This window comes from Petaurus breviceps, unplaced genomic scaffold, assembly GCF_028583685.1.
Source record: "Petaurus breviceps papuanus isolate PSGF00001 unplaced genomic scaffold, PetGlider_PUasm1.0 90865, whole genome shotgun sequence".
Taxonomy (NCBI): Eukaryota; Metazoa; Chordata; class Mammalia; order Diprotodontia; family Petauridae; genus Petaurus; species Petaurus breviceps.
In genome coordinates, this window is record NW_027187367.1 from 4,654,225 (window position 1) to 4,673,514 (window position 19,290).

General features: G+C 48.2%; 1 protein-coding gene across 2 annotated transcripts; it reads right to left on the minus strand.

Moving 5' to 3' along the window:
* Positions 1-117: 117 nt before the first annotated feature.
* Positions 118-18,207, minus strand: VARS1 (valyl-tRNA synthetase 1). Of its 2 annotated transcripts, none has more exons than XM_069073264.1 (30): positions 17,849-18,207; positions 16,659-17,088; positions 15,199-15,333; positions 14,863-15,001; positions 14,331-14,455; positions 14,156-14,240; positions 13,470-13,570; positions 13,158-13,285; positions 12,478-12,642; positions 12,088-12,169; positions 10,827-10,946; positions 10,600-10,708; positions 10,426-10,520; positions 9,822-9,912; positions 9,380-9,504; positions 9,074-9,177; positions 8,784-8,942; positions 8,553-8,643; positions 8,054-8,159; positions 7,881-7,951; positions 7,533-7,658; positions 6,923-7,027; positions 6,538-6,606; positions 4,741-4,819; positions 4,425-4,552; positions 3,858-4,013; positions 3,238-3,444; positions 2,995-3,106; positions 1,875-2,200; positions 118-273 (listed from the first exon to the last, which is right to left on the minus strand). In XM_069073264.1, exons 2-30 carry the CDS (start codon positions 17,043-17,045, stop codon positions 205-207), a joined length of 3,795 nt encoding a protein of 1,264 aa, XP_068929365.1. In that variant the 5' UTR covers positions 17,046-17,088; positions 17,849-18,207; the 3' UTR covers positions 118-204. The 2 variants fall into 2 exon arrangements, with proteins under 2 accessions (XP_068929365.1, XP_068929366.1); XM_069073265.1 differs by having other exon boundaries at positions 17,826-18,207.
* Positions 18,208-19,290: the final 1,083 nt, after the last annotated feature.

Sequence of the window (19,290 nt, forward strand, 5' to 3'; positions counted from 1 at the left end):
GTCCCTAGGTATCAGATTCTTGACTTTAAGCAACACCCCTCCCCATCCAAGGAATTATGCATCTGATTCCTGCTCCCTCAGGGGAACCCATTCCTCATTACACAAAGAAACATAAGGTTTGTGTGCCAAAATATTTTATTGCTGCAGCGCCAACCCCCCACCCAATAATGGGAGGTCAGGGTGCTGGGGAGCTGTCTCCAGATCTCACAGCATCTTCTCAAACAGGGCAATGGCTTCATCTACCTTCTTCAGCTCTGCCTCTGTCTGCTGAAGCTAGGGAGCAGAAGGAGACAGAGTGGTTGAGAACCCCAAAATCCAAAGGAGATTCTCCTTGCCACCCAAATGCAGGGAAACCCCCTAGCCCAAGAAAGGATCACAGAGACCTAGGAAGGAGCTAAAGGGAAAATGGAAACCACCAAGAGAATTTCCTACCCATCTTGAGGTCTAGCCCCAATCCCAGTTTCTGTGTAAGCCTCACTTTAACTACCCTATCCCACAGTGCTCTCTTCACTGCCCCCTTTTCTCCCTCCTCTGAGCAACCAAAGATAATGTATTCAGGTAGTATATTTAATCATAAAACTTGAACTTTGGAAGCCCATTTTCCCATGAGATGGCTACACTGTATACCAAATGTCCTGTCTCATCACTGTCCACAGGGGTGCATTCATCTTTGAAGTAGGAGTTCCACCCCGACATCAGCAGTATCATGAAATGTTTGTGAACCTTGGGGAGTATCAGGGTCACCAGGTGGGAGCCAAATGGGAGATGAAAGACAATCTATCTAAAAGACAATCTGTTCTGAGGAATATCATTCCTTAACCCTAATATACCTGCCTAAGGCAAAGCAGTTGAGTCAGTCAGGTCCTAGAGATTCTCTCTGGGAACAAACTGGGGTTTTCTCAGGGGGAGTTAAGAGATAAGGGCTTCCCTTGTGCACCACAGGCAGGGTCTGCCTTCTCTTCCTACTTTCAATACTGCTGTATTGTCTTCCCAAGTCAAATGATCAGCTTACAAAGAGCAGGCAGAGAAGGTAAGGTATCCTTCCTCTCCCCAGCTCCAATGGTGTGGGTAGAATATATGCAAGAATGGCTGCTTACTGTCTTACTGACCAAGTCCATATCCATCCTGGGAAATGGAGCAGGAGAGCATCCTAGGAATCCTCCATAACACCTGCCTATTTTCTCATATCCCAATGTCAGCCCTACTTAGCACAGGGCTAACTCTCGAGAAAACACAAAATTAATGCTGGTTTCCCCACTAACTTGCTAGGTATTCTTGAGTGAGCTGCTGAGCCTTCAGGTTCCTCCTCTGTAAAACTGGGAAGATGGCATTCTCACTAACTTCATAGAAGTATGAGTTATAGAAATTTCAGTTGCTACTACTGTTGTTAAAATACTCCCCTTCCCTAGACCTGTTTCCTCCCCATCAGATCTTCCCAGATCTGATGTTTTCATGTGTGCAGGAGGTGCTAGTGAAAGAGCAGGGTCAGGAATAGGAGGACAGTGCCCCACCTCCCCTTTCCCACCTTAGCATTCATGTGAAGGACCCCAGGAAAACAACTCGAGGCTTGGGAAGACCATCTTGTGCTTATAACCTGAATTCTCTTACAGTTACTGGCAAGAAAAATCCCTTAGGAAATGCCAAGGGTTATGTGCTTGCTATATAACAGGAGAAATGGTGAAAAGTTGGGAAACTGCATCTTATTCTACTCTGGGATGGGAGAAACAAAAACAGGTGTTGGTGGCCAGGAAGGAACAGACAGGTCAGTGCCTGGAGCCTTTCACCAAGAGAGGATCAGGTAGGAACTGGACTTGGACCCTGAGGTGGAAGGGTATGAATGTGGAGAGGGAGGATGCCACTAAAGACCCACACACCTTGGCCTCCTCAGACTCCTGGACTTGGGAGGGAACCTTGGTGGCGTAGTCAGGAACAGCCCGACGCTCCTGAAGTCTTTGGGCCTGACGCTCAGCTTCCCCTCGTTTGGCCCGGAGCTTTGCCAGCTCTCGGGCAGGATCCACCAGCCCCTGAAGCTGCAGGTGGACTGAGCATCGATCGGAGGCCAGGCCCACGGCACAGCCCTGTGGAGCGGGAAATCCAGGGAGCAGGATGGTCACAGGTCCAGTGTTAGAGAGGGCCTGCACATAGCCCGACACTGCAGAAGCCTGTGCTCCTGTTGCCTCATCTGCCACTTCCAAGAAACCTGTGATTGGAGAAAAAGGAAGAGGTGAGGCCAGATGCTTGAACAGCTGTAGGGTGAGGGAGGTGAGCAAAAGTTGGCAGAGGGACCAAGACAGGATGCCTAAAGGTATATGTACCCTAAATCGGTAAAGAGCACAGATGGGATAAGTGTCAGGGACCTGGATGTGATGGAGGTAGATAACAGGAAAGGTCCCTCTTGCTGTGGCTGAAAGGGATCATTATAGGACAGGAGGCATCCAAGAAAACCCCACCTCAGCAATCCAGCAGGAGATCCTGAGCACCAGGGTGGTAAGGTGCTCAAGCACCAACACCAAGACCCCCCCCCACCTCCTCTCCATGCTTTCGAACAGCCAGGAGAACCAACAGATACCAGGTTGGAGAACCACCATTTGCATAGCAAATGGGAATCTACTAGCGGCTCTACGACCATGCTCTAGTGCAGCGCCCCATGAGGAGGCCAGAGGTCAGACCCTTCCCCCCCAACTCCCTCTGCTTCCTGCCAAGCTTCAGTGTTACCCTAGGGAAACACAGAAAAACCCCACCTGGCCTCGGCACACACCAGCCACCACCACCAGCTCCAGCTCAGCACCAGGTAAGCTACAGCCTCTATAGCCTCCAGCTGCCAGAAGCTAGGGCCCCAGCACACAAAGCTAGTAACTAGGCCCCTGGTCCCTAGCCCCTAGCACAGTAAGTGCCCCCTGTGCCCCAGAAACAGAGATCAACTTTAATAGCCAGGAAAAAAGCAAACATCAGAAGTAACATAGAAAAACAAAGAAAACAAGCCGAGTCCCTCACACTCAGGCTGGCTTCGGGTGAGGTTGTAATCTGCTCGTAGAGAACGCACAGCCCGGGTAATGCTGAGTGAGAGCTCAAAAGCAGCCTCAGCCTCAAGATCCTTCCAAGAGAACTGTAACAAGGCAACAATGTTCGTGAGTCAAAAAACAGAGAATAAGCCATCAACCCTCCCTGCATCAGGCTCCCTTGTGACCCTCACCCCAGTCCCTACTTCCCCTCAGGGACTCTAGCATCAATTCGAACCTCACTGGGGTCTGGGTAAGGGGTAACACAGAGACTGGGTGGGGCCTGGGACCCCCTCCGAGGAAGGCGCTGATACAGCTCCTCAGTCACAAATGGCATGAAGGGTGAGAGTAGTCTCAGGCCCACATCCAGACAAGTGTAGAGGGTCTGCCGGGCGGCATCTGCTGCAGCTTGGTCTGTCCCAGAGAGCAGAGGTTTCAGGCACTCCTGGGGAAAAAAAAAACAGACCAATTCCAGACTGTTAAATTTGGAACGGATCTCAGAGATTACCTAGTCCAGCTTTCTCACTTTAAACACAAGAAACTTGAAGTATCCTGACACCCAGCCTACTTTGAATCCCCTTGTGGAACCCTAAGGACCCAAACAAGTCTCCAGGTACAATGGGGATGGTGAGGACCAGTCATAATTTTCCTTCCCCTGAGATTCCAAGTGGCTTTCTGCACTGTCTTTTTCTGTCTAGCCTCCTTTACCTTCACTTCTGTTTTTGTAGGTCTGGGTACCAGAGAGATATACCTCCCAAGATCTGATGAGGACTGGAGCACCCCATGTAATTCTCTGGAAGATAATACATCCACCCTCCCCCAAACAAAGTTACTTCCCATAACCCCTCCTACCCTTACCAGGTAAACGTTGCAGAGGTCATAGAGCCAAAAGCTGTACTGGGCAGTGGTGACCATGGGGAAGTCATAGGTACGGAAACCCTGGTTGCTCAGCCCAACAGCTTCACTCAGGCGGCTCTTAATCCAGCGGTCAGCCAAGCTCTCCTGACTGCTGGCCTATACAGGATGATGGTAGGTAGTGTGTGGGGGGGTGTGTGAACAGGAAGAATGCCACTCTCAGGGATTGGGAATGAGTCAGGTCAGCACAGTCCATCAGACTAACACCTGCTGAAACTGCAGCTACATTTGGGGTGAAGCCCTCAAAGAATTGAAAGCCATCTGAGTCTGGCCTATGGAAAACTCCACCCAGTTTGGGTTAAGGAATCATATAGACTTGTAGAATCTCAAGGAATTGCTTTAAGTAGGTTTAAGTTAAACTGAAAGATGAGCTCATGAGTGGGCTGAACTGTCTTCTTGTTTGTCTTCAGAAACCCCATCACACCCAAGAATGACCTAGTGCCCATTCAGCTATACTAAGGACAGTTTGAGGGTACCGCCCTCCCCCTATCAGCCCCTGAGGTCCCTCACTTGGGGAACAGGTGAGGGTACAAATCCATCTCCCAATGCCCTAAGGGCAAACTTGGTGGCATTCCAGAGCTTGTTACAGAAATGTCGATACCCAAGGATTCGGTTCACATCCAGGTTAATGTCCCGGCCTGGGGAGACAGTGAGGAGGGAGCAAAGGAAGGTCAGGATGCATATTGTTCCCACGTCCACTGTCCAGCACCCCATCCAACAAGGCCCTGGGGCTAGCAGGCCTCATGTAGGACTGTGCAGGGGGTCCAAAGATTCGGGCACAGCCTGGGAGAGCAGGGAGAACTAGTAGGGGGTGGTGAGATCATACCTTGAGAAGTGTAGGCACAAAGTGCAAATCTGAGAGCGTCTGTGCCGCACTCTGGGATTCCATTGGGGAAATCTGCTTTCTACATGGAGAGAGAAGATATGTCTGAGATAAAAGATCCTTATAAGCCCCTACAAATAGCCCTTCTTTCATCTCAAAGGACCAGAGTGGGAAGGAAAATCAACCTTCTCTGTTCCTCACACAAGACCCTCCATCTCCCAGCCTCTGCTTTGGCTGCTCCTCTCGTTTGCAACATCCCTCCCTCTCCTACATCCCTTCAAGTCTCAGTAAGGTCTGACACAAAGTCTTTTCTGATTTCCTCTCCCAGACGTCCTCACCTTTCACTCCTTGGTACTGATTTGTATTTGTTCTCTTTACATTTATTCCATATGTTCTTTTACACATATTTTATATCTATTTACATCTTTACACATGTTCTGTATATCCTCATATATGCATGTTGTCTACCCTCTTAGAAGCTAAGCTCCTTAGAGAAAGGAATGTTTTCACTCTCTCTCTCTTTTTTTTTTTTTTGCAATTGGGGTTAAGGAACTTGCTCAAAATTACATAGCCAGTTATTTTTTGTGTGGGAGCCAAGTACCTGAGGCCTGAACCGATCCCGGGTCTCCTAATGCCGGGGCCAGCGCTCTTACTCACTGCACCACCTGGCCGCCCCGGAATGTTTCACTCTTTGTGTCTGGATCACTAATGCCTAGCACCCAGTAGTTGTTGTTCAGTCGTGTCCAACTTTTCACGACCCTATTTGGGGTTTTCTTGGCAAAGATACTGGAGTGGTTTACCATGTCCTTCTCTAGCTCATTTTACAGATGAAGAACTGAGGCAAACAGGGCTAAATGACTTGCTCGGGATCACACAGCTAGTGTCTGAATCTGGATGTGAATTCACAAAGAGAAGTCTTCCTGACCCCAGGCCACCTATTGTGACACCTAGCTGCCCAAGCACACAGCAGGCAATTAATAAATGCATGTTGATCTAGACAAACTGAGGGCCAGGAATCACAGGAAATCAGCAGTACATCAGCAGATGAATTCCAAAGAGCCAAAAAAAGTAGCAAAAAAGGGACTACTGCTTGTAGAGCAGAGGTAATAAATATCAGCTAGTGCTGGTACCACGAAACTTTGGGGTTTCATGAAAACAATTCCCAACAAAAGGTAACACAAAAAGCCAAGCAAGCCCAGGCTATAAACAAAGTCTGCCCTGGAACATACTAGGGGCTTATGAGATCCTTAACTTGTCTTCATTTGTTGAAATGACTGTTGATTATAAACCAATAAAAGACAAGCTTTTAAATCTTGAAAAAAAAAAAGCATGCTGATTGAATGATTGATGAAAGGCCATCTAATCCATTTCCTTCATTTTTTTCAGGTGGGGAAACTTAGACTTAAGAGAGGTTGCCTGACTTGTGCTCATGGTCACACAGCCAATAAATAAAAATCATGGAGTTTGGTGTTTCTTTTAGCTACAAGATCCAGGTTTCAGGGAGGACCCATGGACACTAGGATGCCCAAGGATAAAGGGCAGAGGCCAAATCTCATTTCCTTCACCTTCTCCATGTAATGAGGAATGGGTGATTGGTACCCAGATCTTTCTGACTCCAAAGCCAACATTCTGTCTAGTAGAGCATTCTCCTTTCTCCCTTTCCTTTCTCTATACTCTCCAACTCCTTCCCCATTTCTATCTCTGTGAGCTCCCACATTTCCTCAGAAGATTCCACAGGTTTCCCCCCACCCCCATCTCTTCAAAACTCACATGATCTCCCCAACCTCTAACACCCCATACCTGCCCCTCCTTGGCCTTTTCCATTTCACCAGGGTCAAGATTGCTGTTGAGTAGCTGGTCATGGAGTCCCTAAGTAGAAATGAGGGAGTGATTGGAGAAACTCAGCACAGAGGATTCAGGAATTTCCTAGAGAAGGGCATCTTAACCTTTTTTTGGGGGGTGTCATGGAACCCTCTGGCAATCTGATGAATCCTAAGGGCCCATTCTGAAATAATGTTTTTAAATGCATAAAATAAAATCAACTTCAAGGAAACAAATTATATTAGAATATGGTTATCAAAATACATGCACACACATTCAAAGACCCTAGGTTAAGAAATCTTTTCCTAGATTCCCCCAAAGTCCCCTCCACTCCATTCTCCAGGCCCTGGATATCTAGCCTTACCTGCAGGGAGAGCCCACTGATGACATCCAGGGGGTCAATGACATTACCAAGTGATTTGCTCATTTTCCGACCATGGGCATCTCTGACAAGGGCATGGAGATAGACCTGTTCGGACAGTGTAGGAAGTTGGGGGAAGGGAGTAAGGGGTCACTGAGGTCAGATGGCTTCCCTCTTCCTACTCCTACTAGTTCCATACAGGAGAAAAACTGAAGGAGTGCTCTATGCCCACAATCCTTGATTCAATCAACTCTCCATCATGCAATTCAGCTTAATTCTCCATAGCTTTCTGGTGGTCCACACTCTGGCTTATCCCTCAGACCCCATCCTTTCTGAGGGGTCAGGCAGATAGCTGGGAGATTCTGAGGGTAATATGCTGAGTGTCCCAGTGGAGGCCCTCAAAGCAGATGTCCTAGGACAGGGAATGCAGCCCAGGTCAAATATTTTAAAGATATCCTTTGTGGAATGATCTTATTTTAGAGGGGTTGGGGTGGGAGGGGCCACTGGTATCAGGGATTGACCAGGCTAAAGCTAGAAGTTCCAGTGTTGGGCAGAATTGGGGGACCCACTGCTAGAAGCCACAGTTTACATAGGAAAAGGCTGTTGTTCCTACCTCTTTGAAGGGCAGTTTCCCCGTTAGCTTCAGACCCAGCATCACCATACGGGCTACCCAGAAGAATAAAATGTCATGTCCTGTCTCTAGCAGGGTCCCTGGGTAGAATACACTTAGGTCCTCTGTCTGAAGAGAAGGTAGAAGAGGGAAGCAAATTTTTGAGCTGAAAAATCCAACACAGACATCCAATTCCCAAGTCTATTTCCCTCTTAACCAATAACTACCTTTCTGTTCTCACCCCCAACCTATGACCCAGGTGTTCAACCCTCAAGTCCTTTTACCAGTAAGTCAGTATCTTCCCTTACAAGTCCTATGGGAGACCCAAATGTCAGACCCCAACCTCCATACCTGGTTGGGCCATCCAAAGATAGAAAAGGGAAAGATGCCAGAGGAGAACCATGTGTCTAAGACATCCTCATCTGGAAGGGGGAAAAAATCAGAGATAGCAGTCAAACAGGAATAAGGGGTTCTAGCTCTACCACAGTTGTCCCCTCAGCCAGGTCCCCCCAATCCTCTCTTACCCTGTGAGAGACTAATCTTGTCTGGAGACACTCCAAACTCCTTGGCTGCCTTCTCCCTCGCCTCCTCCTCACTTCGGCCACTCACCCAATACCGACCATCAGGATCCTGTCCCCAGAGTAAGAAGACATGTTACTCTGATATCCTCAGCACTGACTTTCCTTGGACGATGCTTACTCACCTTTCCTTTATAAGAATGTGGGCATCTGCCCTGCCCCAGTTATGGATCTCCAGCTTCTGCCTACGCCCCTTCCCCCATGTTCCCATTCTCCTCAAAGACCTTGGAATCCAATCCTTTTTGCCCCTAATTCTTTTTCAAAGGGATCACTATCTATCTTGTCAATCCCCCTTCAACCTTCTTCCTCTTCACCTACTCCCAGATCCCAGAAGGCTGTCAAGGGCACATATGTCAAAATCTACTTCCTCAGTCTCTGACTTTCCTTGCCCCTGATATCCTTCCCTGCCCTCTCCCTCAGGGATGCCAAAGTCCAGTTCTTTCACCTCCCCAGGGGGTACTCCAGGATCGTTGACAGTGACAAAGTAGGCAGGGATTCGGTGACCCCACCATAGCTGCCGGGAGATGCACCAGTCTCTGGGGAGGAAGGGAAAGAGAACAGAATTAAGAGAATGGTCTGAAGACTAGGAAGCCACCATCTTCCTCTCCTGACTAAATTCTCCCTTCTCCCCTTCCCCCCCACCGGTTTCTGCTTTCAGCCCTCCCCTGACACATACCTGATGTTGTCCATCCAGTTGTGCCATATTTTCTGATGGACCTCAGGCACTATTTTAAGGTCTCCCCGAGTCACGGCTGCACTGGCTGCCTGGGCCATCTCCCCACACCTCACATACCATTGGGGTTTAAGGAGGGGTTCAACTACATCCTTGGAGCGGCTGCAGAACACAGAGACATATGAAAAATGAGACCCTTTTTCCTGGAGGAAAAAGACCCTTTTGCCCTGGCCTCCAGCTCAAAGATTTTCTAAAAAAAAAAAAAGAAAGAAAAGAAAAAAATTTGTTCTTACTTGCACAAAGGTACCACCATTGGATTGTCCTTCACTGCCCGGAATAGTCCCTTGTCTTTTAGAGCTGCCAACACTGCTTTCCTTGCCTCAAACCGAGGAAGGCCCTATAAAGTAGAAGAAATGTCAGAGTCCTAGGAGAACACACTTGCCTCCACAGCACACAGGGCTCCAACAGCCCTCTCTTCTCCCTCCAACCCCAAACTTTCTCCTCTATCTAGCCCCATATTTGAGGCTTCTCTCTTCTTATTTTCTCCTATCTTTCAGACTTCCCTTCACCCACCTATTCTACCTCTTAAAGCTTCTCACCAGAAAGGGAGGGGGAACATTGATGAGGTTGCCTCGGTGGTCCATGATGCTCACTGCTTCTAGTTTGTGCCTTTGCCCAACCTCGTAGTCATTCTGATCATGGGCTGGTGTGATTTTTACAGCGCCTAGAGGCAGGGGAGGACAAGGGCATTAAGGTCACAGCACCAAGGATCAGAGGTTCCTAGTCCCAAAAGAACTGTACACACTCTCCAAGTCACTATCCAGATGGGTCACTGCAAGAAAAAGCTTCTCACCCAAATCTCTGGGAAAGTGTCTGCTTTAAGCAAATCTACTTTCTCTATCCTCTGGAAAAACAGTGAGGGGAGGAATGTCGTGGGTGCCCCTCCCCTTAATCTCCAAACATATGAAGACCTCCAATCACCCTTTTTCCTAAAGAGGGTTGGGTAAAAAGTCTTTTCTTCCTAGCTCTCCCCAAACTCACCAGTGCCAAACTCCATGTCCACAAACTCATCAAAGATGATAGGAAGGCTTCGAAGTAGGAATGGGTGCATAACACTCTTTCCCCGAAGGTGCTGGGGACAGAGGAATCAGGACAGAAAAGATCAGCACCATGAGGAGAGGGAGTCTAAAGACAAAGGATAGGAGAATACAAACATCTTCCTGATATAAACTGAAGACTGGGACTGTGCTTAAACACTTGCCAAAGTAGATCCTCAAGAATGGATCTATAGCCTTCTTCAGTGTTCTCAACCATTCCCACATGTAGGGGAAATTCCACCCTCTGTCCTTCTTAAAACCTCCTCCAGCTCCGTCTTGAGTCCACTGAACAGAAATATGCAGCTCCAGATAGGGATTCTACCTGGTTTTGTGTGAGAATCTTCTCTGAACCCTTATTTTTCCTCCCACCCACAGTCCCCTCTTTTTGGGATAGGTTTATTCTAGTTGCTTCTGGAGAGCAGAGATTTTTGTGCCTCTGTCTTTCCTGGGCTGGGGAGGGGGATCTGACTAACAGAGGTCATACTTAATAAAGACTTGTGGGGGAGGTGGGAGGGAAACGGGGACTGGTGAAAGAATCTGCCTTTTACCTGGTATCTAGGGTCACTGGGGTGCACAGCCACAGCTACATCTCCCAACATGGTCTCAATACGAGTGGTTGCTACCACCACCTCCTCATCGCTCTCTGGGGAAAGGGAGGAAGGAAAACTTAGCCTCTGCCTTTTACCCTGGGATAGAGGACCCCAGTTGTCCCTGGACCCTACCTGAGTCCTGTATCTTGTAGGCAAAAGAAACAATGACCCCAAATTCCACCTTCTCCTGATAGCCTGGGACAGAGAGTAGGGTTCGGCCTGACAGCTCCTTCTTATCTACCTGTGGGAAGAATGGGGGCAAATAGAAAAGGAGCATGTAACAGGAAATGGACTGAGGAGATTAGGGCAATGGAGGGGAGCCTGGAGAGATCAGAAATCTTCCTGGGGACAACACACACCTCAATGTCAGAGATGGCAGAGTTGAGACTACAGGACCAGTTGACAAGGCGGGTACTCCGATAAATGACACCATCATTATGGAGGCGGACAAAAGCCTCTGTGACAGCTGCTGAGAGTTTCTGCAAAGGGATAAATGGGAGACAAGGATAAAAGAGAAGAATGTTGTCCTTTCGGAGAAGGGGGTCCTAGTTGCCAGGGCAAAGGATCTGGGATAGAAGGGAAAGGAAAACCCTGATGGAGGCCTGGTCACTTCCACTACATGCCCAGTGTAGAACATCCTTCTCTACCTCAAAGACCAGGAGGGCCCTTACTCTAGTCCCCTTCCCCCTACTCCTTTGTTCCATCTTTAGGAACACAAGACTGGCCACAGTGATAGAAGTGTGTGTTTCTTGTAGCAGTAATGATTCTGTCTGCTGATAATGGCCTCAAGAATATACTTGGTGTGTCTTAGGACACTGGAACCCAGCCTGACAAGAGTAGAAAAAGTATTCTGGGAAAAGAGCACTGGAACTTGGAACCAGGAGGCCTGGGAGAACGCCTGGCTATCCATCTGTGGGACAATGGACAAGTGTCACTCAACCTCCCTGAGCCTCAGTTTCTTCATCTGTATAATGAGGGGCTTGGATCAGACGTCCTCTAATATCCCTTCCAGCTCTAAATCTATGATCTTGTAATCTCTCTGAGCCTTAAATTTCCTCATCTATTAAATGAATCAGTTGGACAAGATGATCTCTGAGCTCCCTTTCAATTCTAAATCCTGTGATCCTAGGAGTAACGAAAGACAAAGGTAGGGCTTTGAAAACCAGGTAGAAGAGTTGGGACTTGACACAACGACTAAGGAAACATGAAAAAAGGCGTATCCACATAAGCTAATACTTCCCTGTCCCTTCCTGTTTTTTCTATTGCATCTATGGGCTCCTTTAGGAAACCCCTTGAAGAGGGGCACAAGAGGTTGTACCTAGTGAATAATACCAGTGGATGGATGGGCTGGCTGGTGAGAAAACCTGCCCTTTACTATTATCTGGGGTCACTGGGGAACCTGTCGGTCATGGCTACATTTCCCAACATGGTTGTCACTACCTTCTCCTTATGAGGGGTTGGTTCTTTGCTAACCCCTTAAAAGCAAGGACATCTCTAATATTTCTCCCACTGCACCTAGCTCACAGTGATGTGTGCACAGAAAGTACTGGTCCATAAGTGATGCTGCTAGGTCACCAAATCTAGTGAATCCTAATTCCCTGGGATACCATCTACACTCACAGGCTCCATGGTGAAACAAGCTCGATCCCAATCCAAGGAACCACCGAGCTTCTTTAGTTGATGGTAAATTCGGTCTCCCTTCCTGGAAACATATAGAGGCAAAGCTTTGGGAGGAAGGTTGGTCACCCTGACCTCCACTCTTCCTAATCTTCATATCCCCTCTGGCTGCTGAGAGCACACACAGACACACACACACTCTTTCACTACCCTACTCCACAGTATGCCTCCTCATCATGGAGACAATAACAACTGAGTCCCCCATGATTGTCTTGAAGTAAAGAGAACCCTAGATCAACCAAAGTTCTTCTGTGGAGAGAACTCTTGGAGACACTCTTCCCTGACCCTGTGAATCCATCCATGCAAAGAAAAGGATGAGTATTGTACACTTACTCATTCTTCCATTTCCAGACTTCTTGCAAGAAGGCCTCTCTACCAAGCTGGTGGCGGCTCAGTCCGCGTTCCCGCCATAGTTTCTTCTCCACAACCACCTGTGTGGCAATACCAGCATGATCACAGCCTGGGTTCCACAGGGTTGTCTCTCCTCTCATTCGGTGCCTGGAAGGGTTAGGATTGGGGATGGGGGTGTGATGTTAGATAGGAAAGAGTCAATAGTCTAATTGGAGAAGGGACTTGGTGGTTATACTGATAAGGCAGGAAGGCCCAGAAATAGAAGGTCAACTAGAAAAAAAGAGAATCAGAGGTTGAAGGTAGATGGGTCAGATTGCATCCAAACAAGTCAGGGAAGGGACTCTTTAAACCACTGAACTGAAGATGGATGATAAAAGAGTCTATGAAGACACTCATGGTTGTTCCAAGATGGAGGGATAAATGAGAGCTAAGTTATGGCCATGGAACTATGCAAGGGAAGGAAAGGGAAACAGTGGACAAAGAAGCTCAAGAGAAATAAGTAAAAAAAAAAAGCTGAACCAATGAAGGAAGAAAGAGAACCCATGGAGAAAACTTATCAAAGGCATAGAAAGGTAAAGGGAGAGAGGGAAGCTAATAAAAAGAAAGGACTGGAAGTAGAGGTCCAGAGACCACAGACAGGGGTCTTAGGAGTAGAGCCTCACCAGCGGGTCAGTGAGTCCTGGATGGCATTGGTGAGGGCATGGCCAAGGTGTAGAGATCCTGTCACGTTGGGAGGTGGGATGCACATCATGAAGATACCTCGAGGATTAGGCTCCGACACACTGGAACGCTAAGGTAAACATGAAGGGGCATGCTACCTTTAGATTTTCCAGCCTCCCTTGGCTCTGGCCACTCATAGTCAACCCTCCCTTCTCAGACTCCAGTATCTAGCCCCCCAGCAGTTGGTTTTCAATCTAGCCCTCCACTTCAGCCCAGACCCCTTTAAAGGAAACAGCATCTAGCGGCATGCTTACCCCATACTCTGGTTTGAAGAAGCCTTGTTTCTCCCACCACGAGTACCAAGCAGCCTCAACATACTGGGGGCTATAGGAGTCAGGCATGGAGCCACTGACATCTGATGGAGGAGAAGAGAGGTCAGCAGGGTCATACTGCAAAATTCTGGGCATAAAGGAAGATAGAAATAGAAGGGAAAGGACTAGACCTCACTTCAGTAGCCTAGGGAACTGCCAGATAAGGTAACACTACCAATTCAGGTCAGCAATTCCTCTGCAACTTACTGTCTTAAGAAAGCTGCCTATAGGGGTGGCTAGGTGGCACAGTGAATAGAGCACCAGCCCTGAAGTCAAGAGGACCTGAGTTCAAATCCAGCCTCAGATACCTTAACACTTACTAGCCGAGTGACCTTGAGCAAGTCACTTAACCCCAATTGCCCTGCCTTCCCCCCTCCAAAAAAACAAAAAAAAAAAAAGTCGCCTAGAGCAATGACAGGTTAGGTAACTTGCCCAGAATCACACAGCCATTACAGTCAAGACAGACTTGAACCCAAGCCTTCCTGAACCCAAGTCCAACTCTTTGTCCACTATGACATGCTACCTCTCCTCCCCAGATGGAAGACAAATAGTAGAGAGAGATGTGGATTCAGCTTAGAAGTCAGGGGAAGGAGATGCTGCTATGTCTCTCTACTCCTCCTGCCCAATACCTTTTTTCTCCCCTGGTGGGGTAGGGATGTCATAAATTATCACCCCAGGGTCCCGTTTCTCCTTCTTCTCCATTTTTGGCTTCTTCTGTATAGGAAAGAGAAGACAATTCATATCCTGTTCTAGGGCACCCCTACTGTCAGCCCCTTGTACTTCCCTTTTTTCCCAAGCCCTCACCTCCCCAGGGGGTGGCTGATGCAGCTGGTTTTTTTGCTTCTGTTGAAATTTCTCCAGTTTTTCCTTCTTCTTTGCTTCTTTTTTCAGCTGGGCAGCAGTCTTGGGGGGCCCAGAAGCTTCAGAGACTGAAAAAAGGTTCAATCCTCTGAGAGTCTTTGCAGAAAGTAGCTTTACATTTCAGATTCTTATCAGAAAATGTTAGCCTGGTACCATTTTGCTCATCAATTCCTCCTCTATCATTTGACTATTTCACCTCTTCCTGTATCTTTACACCACTTCTCTTGCTTATTCAGCTAAAGGCAAGAAGTGAGTTCCATAGAGGAGGGAGACTGAGAATATTACATAGTACAATAGAAGGAGCTATGAATTTGGAATCATAGGACTTGGGCTAGTCACTTAACTTCTTTAGGCCTGTTTCCTCATTTGCAAAATGAGAGAGTTGGACTAGATTGCTTCTAAGGTCCTGTCTAACTCTAAAACTGTGATCCTACAATTCTCTGATCCACTCATCCTCCCCTTCTCCAATCCTTACCTGGTTGCTGTGGGAGAGACCGTACCCCTGTGCACAGGGACACTTCCCCTAACACAGCTCGAAATTCTGGTTGCTGGATGCATGTCATGAACCAGCGGCTCACATTACCCCAAGCCCAGCGAGCAGGAGGGTCTAGAACCTAGAGAGAAGGAGGTATAGAGGGTCATGTGAAGGGAAGGTAAAGCATACTCCCTAACATAGCCAGACTGCCCCAAAATTCCCCTCCCTCTGCCTCTGCACATTGTCCTGACACTCACCTTTTTTTATTTTGCCCTCTCCTAGGTCTGGTTTCTTCCCCCCAAACACTCTTCCTCAGTCTACCCCAGGGCAACTCACATAGCGGAAGGGTAGCAGAAGGGCTGTAACAGCTGCTAGGTCAGCCAAAGTGGGGGATTCCCCTGCCAAATATGTGTGTAGTCTCAGTCTCTCCTCCAGTGGGCTCAGTGCCCGTCCCAGGGCTCCCAGAGCTGCCTGAGAAGGAACAAACAGGAGGTGAAAAGGGAGGCAATAATGGAATTGTAGGGTAAAAATCCCACCTGGGATATCTTGAGACCATCGTTCAGTTCCGTTCATTGTTCAGTTCTGTCATTTTTCAGTTGTGTTTGACACTTTGTGAGCCCATTTAGGGTTTTCTTGACAAATATACTGAAGTGGTTTGCCATTTCCTTCTCCAGCTCATTTTACATGAGATACCAAGGTAAACAGGGTTAAGTGACTTGCCCAGGGTCACATAGCTAGTGTCTGAGCCCAGATTTGAACGCAGGCCAGCACTTCATCAACTGTGCCACCTAGCTGCTCCCTCAAGACCACATTAACGTCTTTACCTGTTTGCCACAGGTAAAATGGGACTAATAACTACGGTGCCTAGCTTACAAATTTATTGTGAAAAGCAACTAAGATAATGTGAAATGTTTTCTATATACTGAAGTGTTACATAAATGTCAGTTATTGTTATTCTCCTTCCCTCCTCCAGGATTCACTCCCATCTTAGTGCCATTCTATTAATTTCTTAATGCTCTCCAGAAATCAGACTTTTGTCCTACCTACAAGCCAAAACTCTTAACTCTGGTCTTGGTCCCCTTTCCCCTCATCTTGTTTTGTAACCACTTAAATTCTCTTCTCTTTCTATTGCTGTCATCACTTCGTCTCTCCCCTCCCCTTCAAATCAGTTTCTACTCATTCTCATTCTGTCCTATTTTGTCTAATTTGAAACCTAAATTAACAAGTCATAATAATGGTAATTAGGACTGAGTTATAGAATTAATGTTGATCTGCATTAGTGTGTAGAATTTCCATACCAGTAGTGTCTGGTACCAATGAAATCACAAGTCTAAGAAAAAAAGATATTTGTAGTAGAGGATTTGTTTACAAACAAAGTTTATATATATATATGTGTGTGTGTGTGTGTGTGTGTGTGTGTGTACACATACATACATATATATACTCACAGAGAGAAAAGGGAGAACATATGTGTGTGTGTGTAGACATACATACTTAGGTGTGTTTATGAATATCCTTTGGGCCTGAAAATAATCCTGTAAAATAGTTGGTAGCATAAGTACCCTAATTTTGCAGATGAATAAATAATCTCTGGCTCAGAAAGATGAGATAACCCTTGAGGTTACATCTGGGAAGTACTGGTTCTGGGACTTCCTAAGTGTTCCAATTCTAAATCCAGTACTCCTTTCATTCTACTTGTCTCAGCCTCTTCTTTTCCTCCCAAGACCCACCCTCTAGTTCAACCTTTTCCAATTTCCTCCCATCTCCCCAATTCCTTCCCATGACCCCCTCTTCACCTGGGGGTCCTGGGTTGGGTTCCGAAGCCCTAAAGCAGGTAGTGTGGCCCCACAGGCAGCAGGCACAAGCTCTCCATCAGCATAGCTGACCCACTGTTGGACAAGGGTAGCTCCCCTGCTCCCTCCAGGACCCCCCATCCCTGCAGGCCACAGCAGCTGGGCAACAGCTGCTGCTCCCCACACCCTCAAGCCCCCTGGTCCCTGCTCCAGGACTGGCAGACGAGGTGGTGGGATGGAAGTTCCACTGGTAGGTGGTGCCTGGAGGCAAACCCGGGGAGGAGGCCCTCCCCACCCTGGGCCAGGGCCAGATTCTCCATAACGTGCAGCAATGAGGGCCCGAAGGCTGGGGAAGGCATCAGGGTGAGGAGACACATATAAGATGGACATAGTCCCCGGGTGTGGCAGGAGCTTCTGCCACACTTGCTGAGACCTGGGGGAAAAAAAAAGAAATAGACTTAAGGCTTGAGAGACAAGACACAAAGGGATCTCAAAGGACAAAGAGGTCTAGGTATAAATGACAGACAGAACTTTTGGCTATCATATTTCACCAGAACTCTGCCAACTCCCCATTCCCTATAGATGAATAAAATGGCAAAATTCGTAGACTGGGGTTGGGGTGAGGGGGTGCAGATAATGAAACACTAGGAATGGGGAGAAAACCTAGGTTTAGTCAACGATCCTGAACCATTTTCCCTCCTGTACCCCCATCCCTTTGGGCCCTGTCTTCAATGCCATAGCAGAGAAGATGGGGACGCTGGAGGAAAAAAGGCTTAAATCCCATCTCTGGGTCCCCTAGACGGAGAAGGGGGGGCCCGGTTTGCAGGTAATGAGCACAGAAAGAAGGGGAGGTGAGGAAGCAGTGAGGGGCCGATTCAGGATGCTGATCACTTCGATTGTAGACCCAAGTGTGTGTGTGTGGGGGGGGGGGTCGGGGTTCTTTAACATCTAGATTACGAAGGGAAAGGGGTTCACTGTTGGACGATACTGTAGGAAATCGACTGGGGTCGGGGCAGGGTGAAGCGGGGATAACAACTTCATCTCCGGACTACGGGGAGGCCCAGGCCGGGGCAGAGCATCTGGGGCCAGGGGTGCGCAGGCTGGCCGGCAACTTCCAAGTCGCCTAGACCGGAAAAGGGCCTAAGGTGAAGGGAAGCGGGTGACGATGACCTTCCAGGATGATGGGGCCGTACCCTGCAGCGGGGCGGCGGCGGTAGCTCGGGGTCCTCCCCGGCTATCAGCGAACACCGGCTCCGACGAAAGACACGGCTGCGTCCACGTGTCTCAGCGCCTTTGTGACAGACCACCACTTCCGGGTTCCTCGAAGGACCCCAAGTTTCATAGCTGCTCGGTCTGTCGCCTGTTCCGAAAAAAATAATCGGGATCCTGGCCGGGTGGCGACGGGACGGGGACAGGCTCGGGGAGGTATAGATCTAGCTCCTGGAAGGGGGCCTGACCCTCGTTGGGGTAGTCAGGGATTGTTGGGGGATGAGGGATGTTAGCGTTGGTTGCTAGGGTAGGGCGGGCCTTGGGTCCTGAGGGGTAGGGTAAGGCTCTGGATCCGGCGGATCCGACTGCAGCCCCAGCCGCTGGGCGGGAGGGGGTGGGGCTCTCATCCAACAATCGATTTAGGCGGGCCTTAGAAATGTGCACGCCCTGCCTAGGGCTCTGCGGGGTGGGTCCTGGGCCCAGACCTAAGCCTGCAAACCCACTGGCCTAGCGTATGCCTTTTCAGGGGGACAAGTTCCTTTGGATGGGTTTCCTGGTCGCACATTTGGTCTCCCACAGCAGAAGGAATTATTCAGTAACGTTCAGTCAGTCAACAAGTATTTATTAAGTACCTATTATGACACACTTTAGGGATACAAATAAAAAAGTGCACAGCGATGAGGGCCGGGTTTGGGGAGTGGGGAGAGGCACACCACTGGGGAATCCGTCTCTTGGAGGCAGTGCTTGAGCTGAGACTTAAAGGGAGTTAGTTGGAATTGAGAAGGGAGACAAGTACAGGGATGGAGGGCAGCCAGAGCAAAAAGTATGGAGGGTCCGCTGTGGCAATGTCCCAGAAACATCAAAAATGACAGTTTGACCTGAAATGCAGGGTGCATAGGAGTAGGAGTAATGTGTTATTAGCATAGATAGATGGGGCTGACATAAGATTGTGAAGGATTTTAAATGCCACACAGAGGAGTTTGTATTTTGTCCTAAAGGTGAGGGAGAGCCATTGGTTTCTTGAACATCTACTCAAGACATGGTCATCCCAGTTACTTTAGGATTATCAATTTGGCAGCTGTGTAGGAGTTTACTGAAATGAAAGTGGAGGCAGGAGCCAATTAGGCTACTGGAATACCCTGGGTGGGGTATACAGATAGAAAATGATTGGAGGTCTGAAAGGGAAGGGTCAAGAAACGTTTATTAAGTTATCACTATGTGCACCTGGCTAAGGGTTGGGGACACAAACAAAAGCAAAATCCCTCTTCTCAAGGGGCCAAGTCTTGGGGGGGGGGGGTAAGGAGGGAGAGAGACAATATGCAAACAACTACGTGCCACCAAGACATCTACAAAGGAAATTGGAGCTATCGCTACCATTGAGTACTGGGAAAGGCATCTTACAGATAGTGGGATTTTAGCCGATACT

Bases quoted from the DNA above. Each gene is read 5' to 3' on its own strand.
- VARS1 (XM_069073264.1), bottom strand. From the start codon at position 17,045: ATGTCCATCTTATATGTGTCTCCTCACCCTGATGCCTTCCCCAGCCTT. The intron at 9,913-10,425 runs GTAAAAGGCAGA...CTCTGTCCCCAG, and splicing joins CCAGTGACCCTAGATACCAG to CACCTTCGGGGAAAGAGTGT. The intron at 2,201-2,994 runs GTGAGGGACTCG...CTCCAATCACAG, and splicing joins CACCCGAAGCCAGCCTGAGT to GTTTCTTGGAAGTGGCAGAT.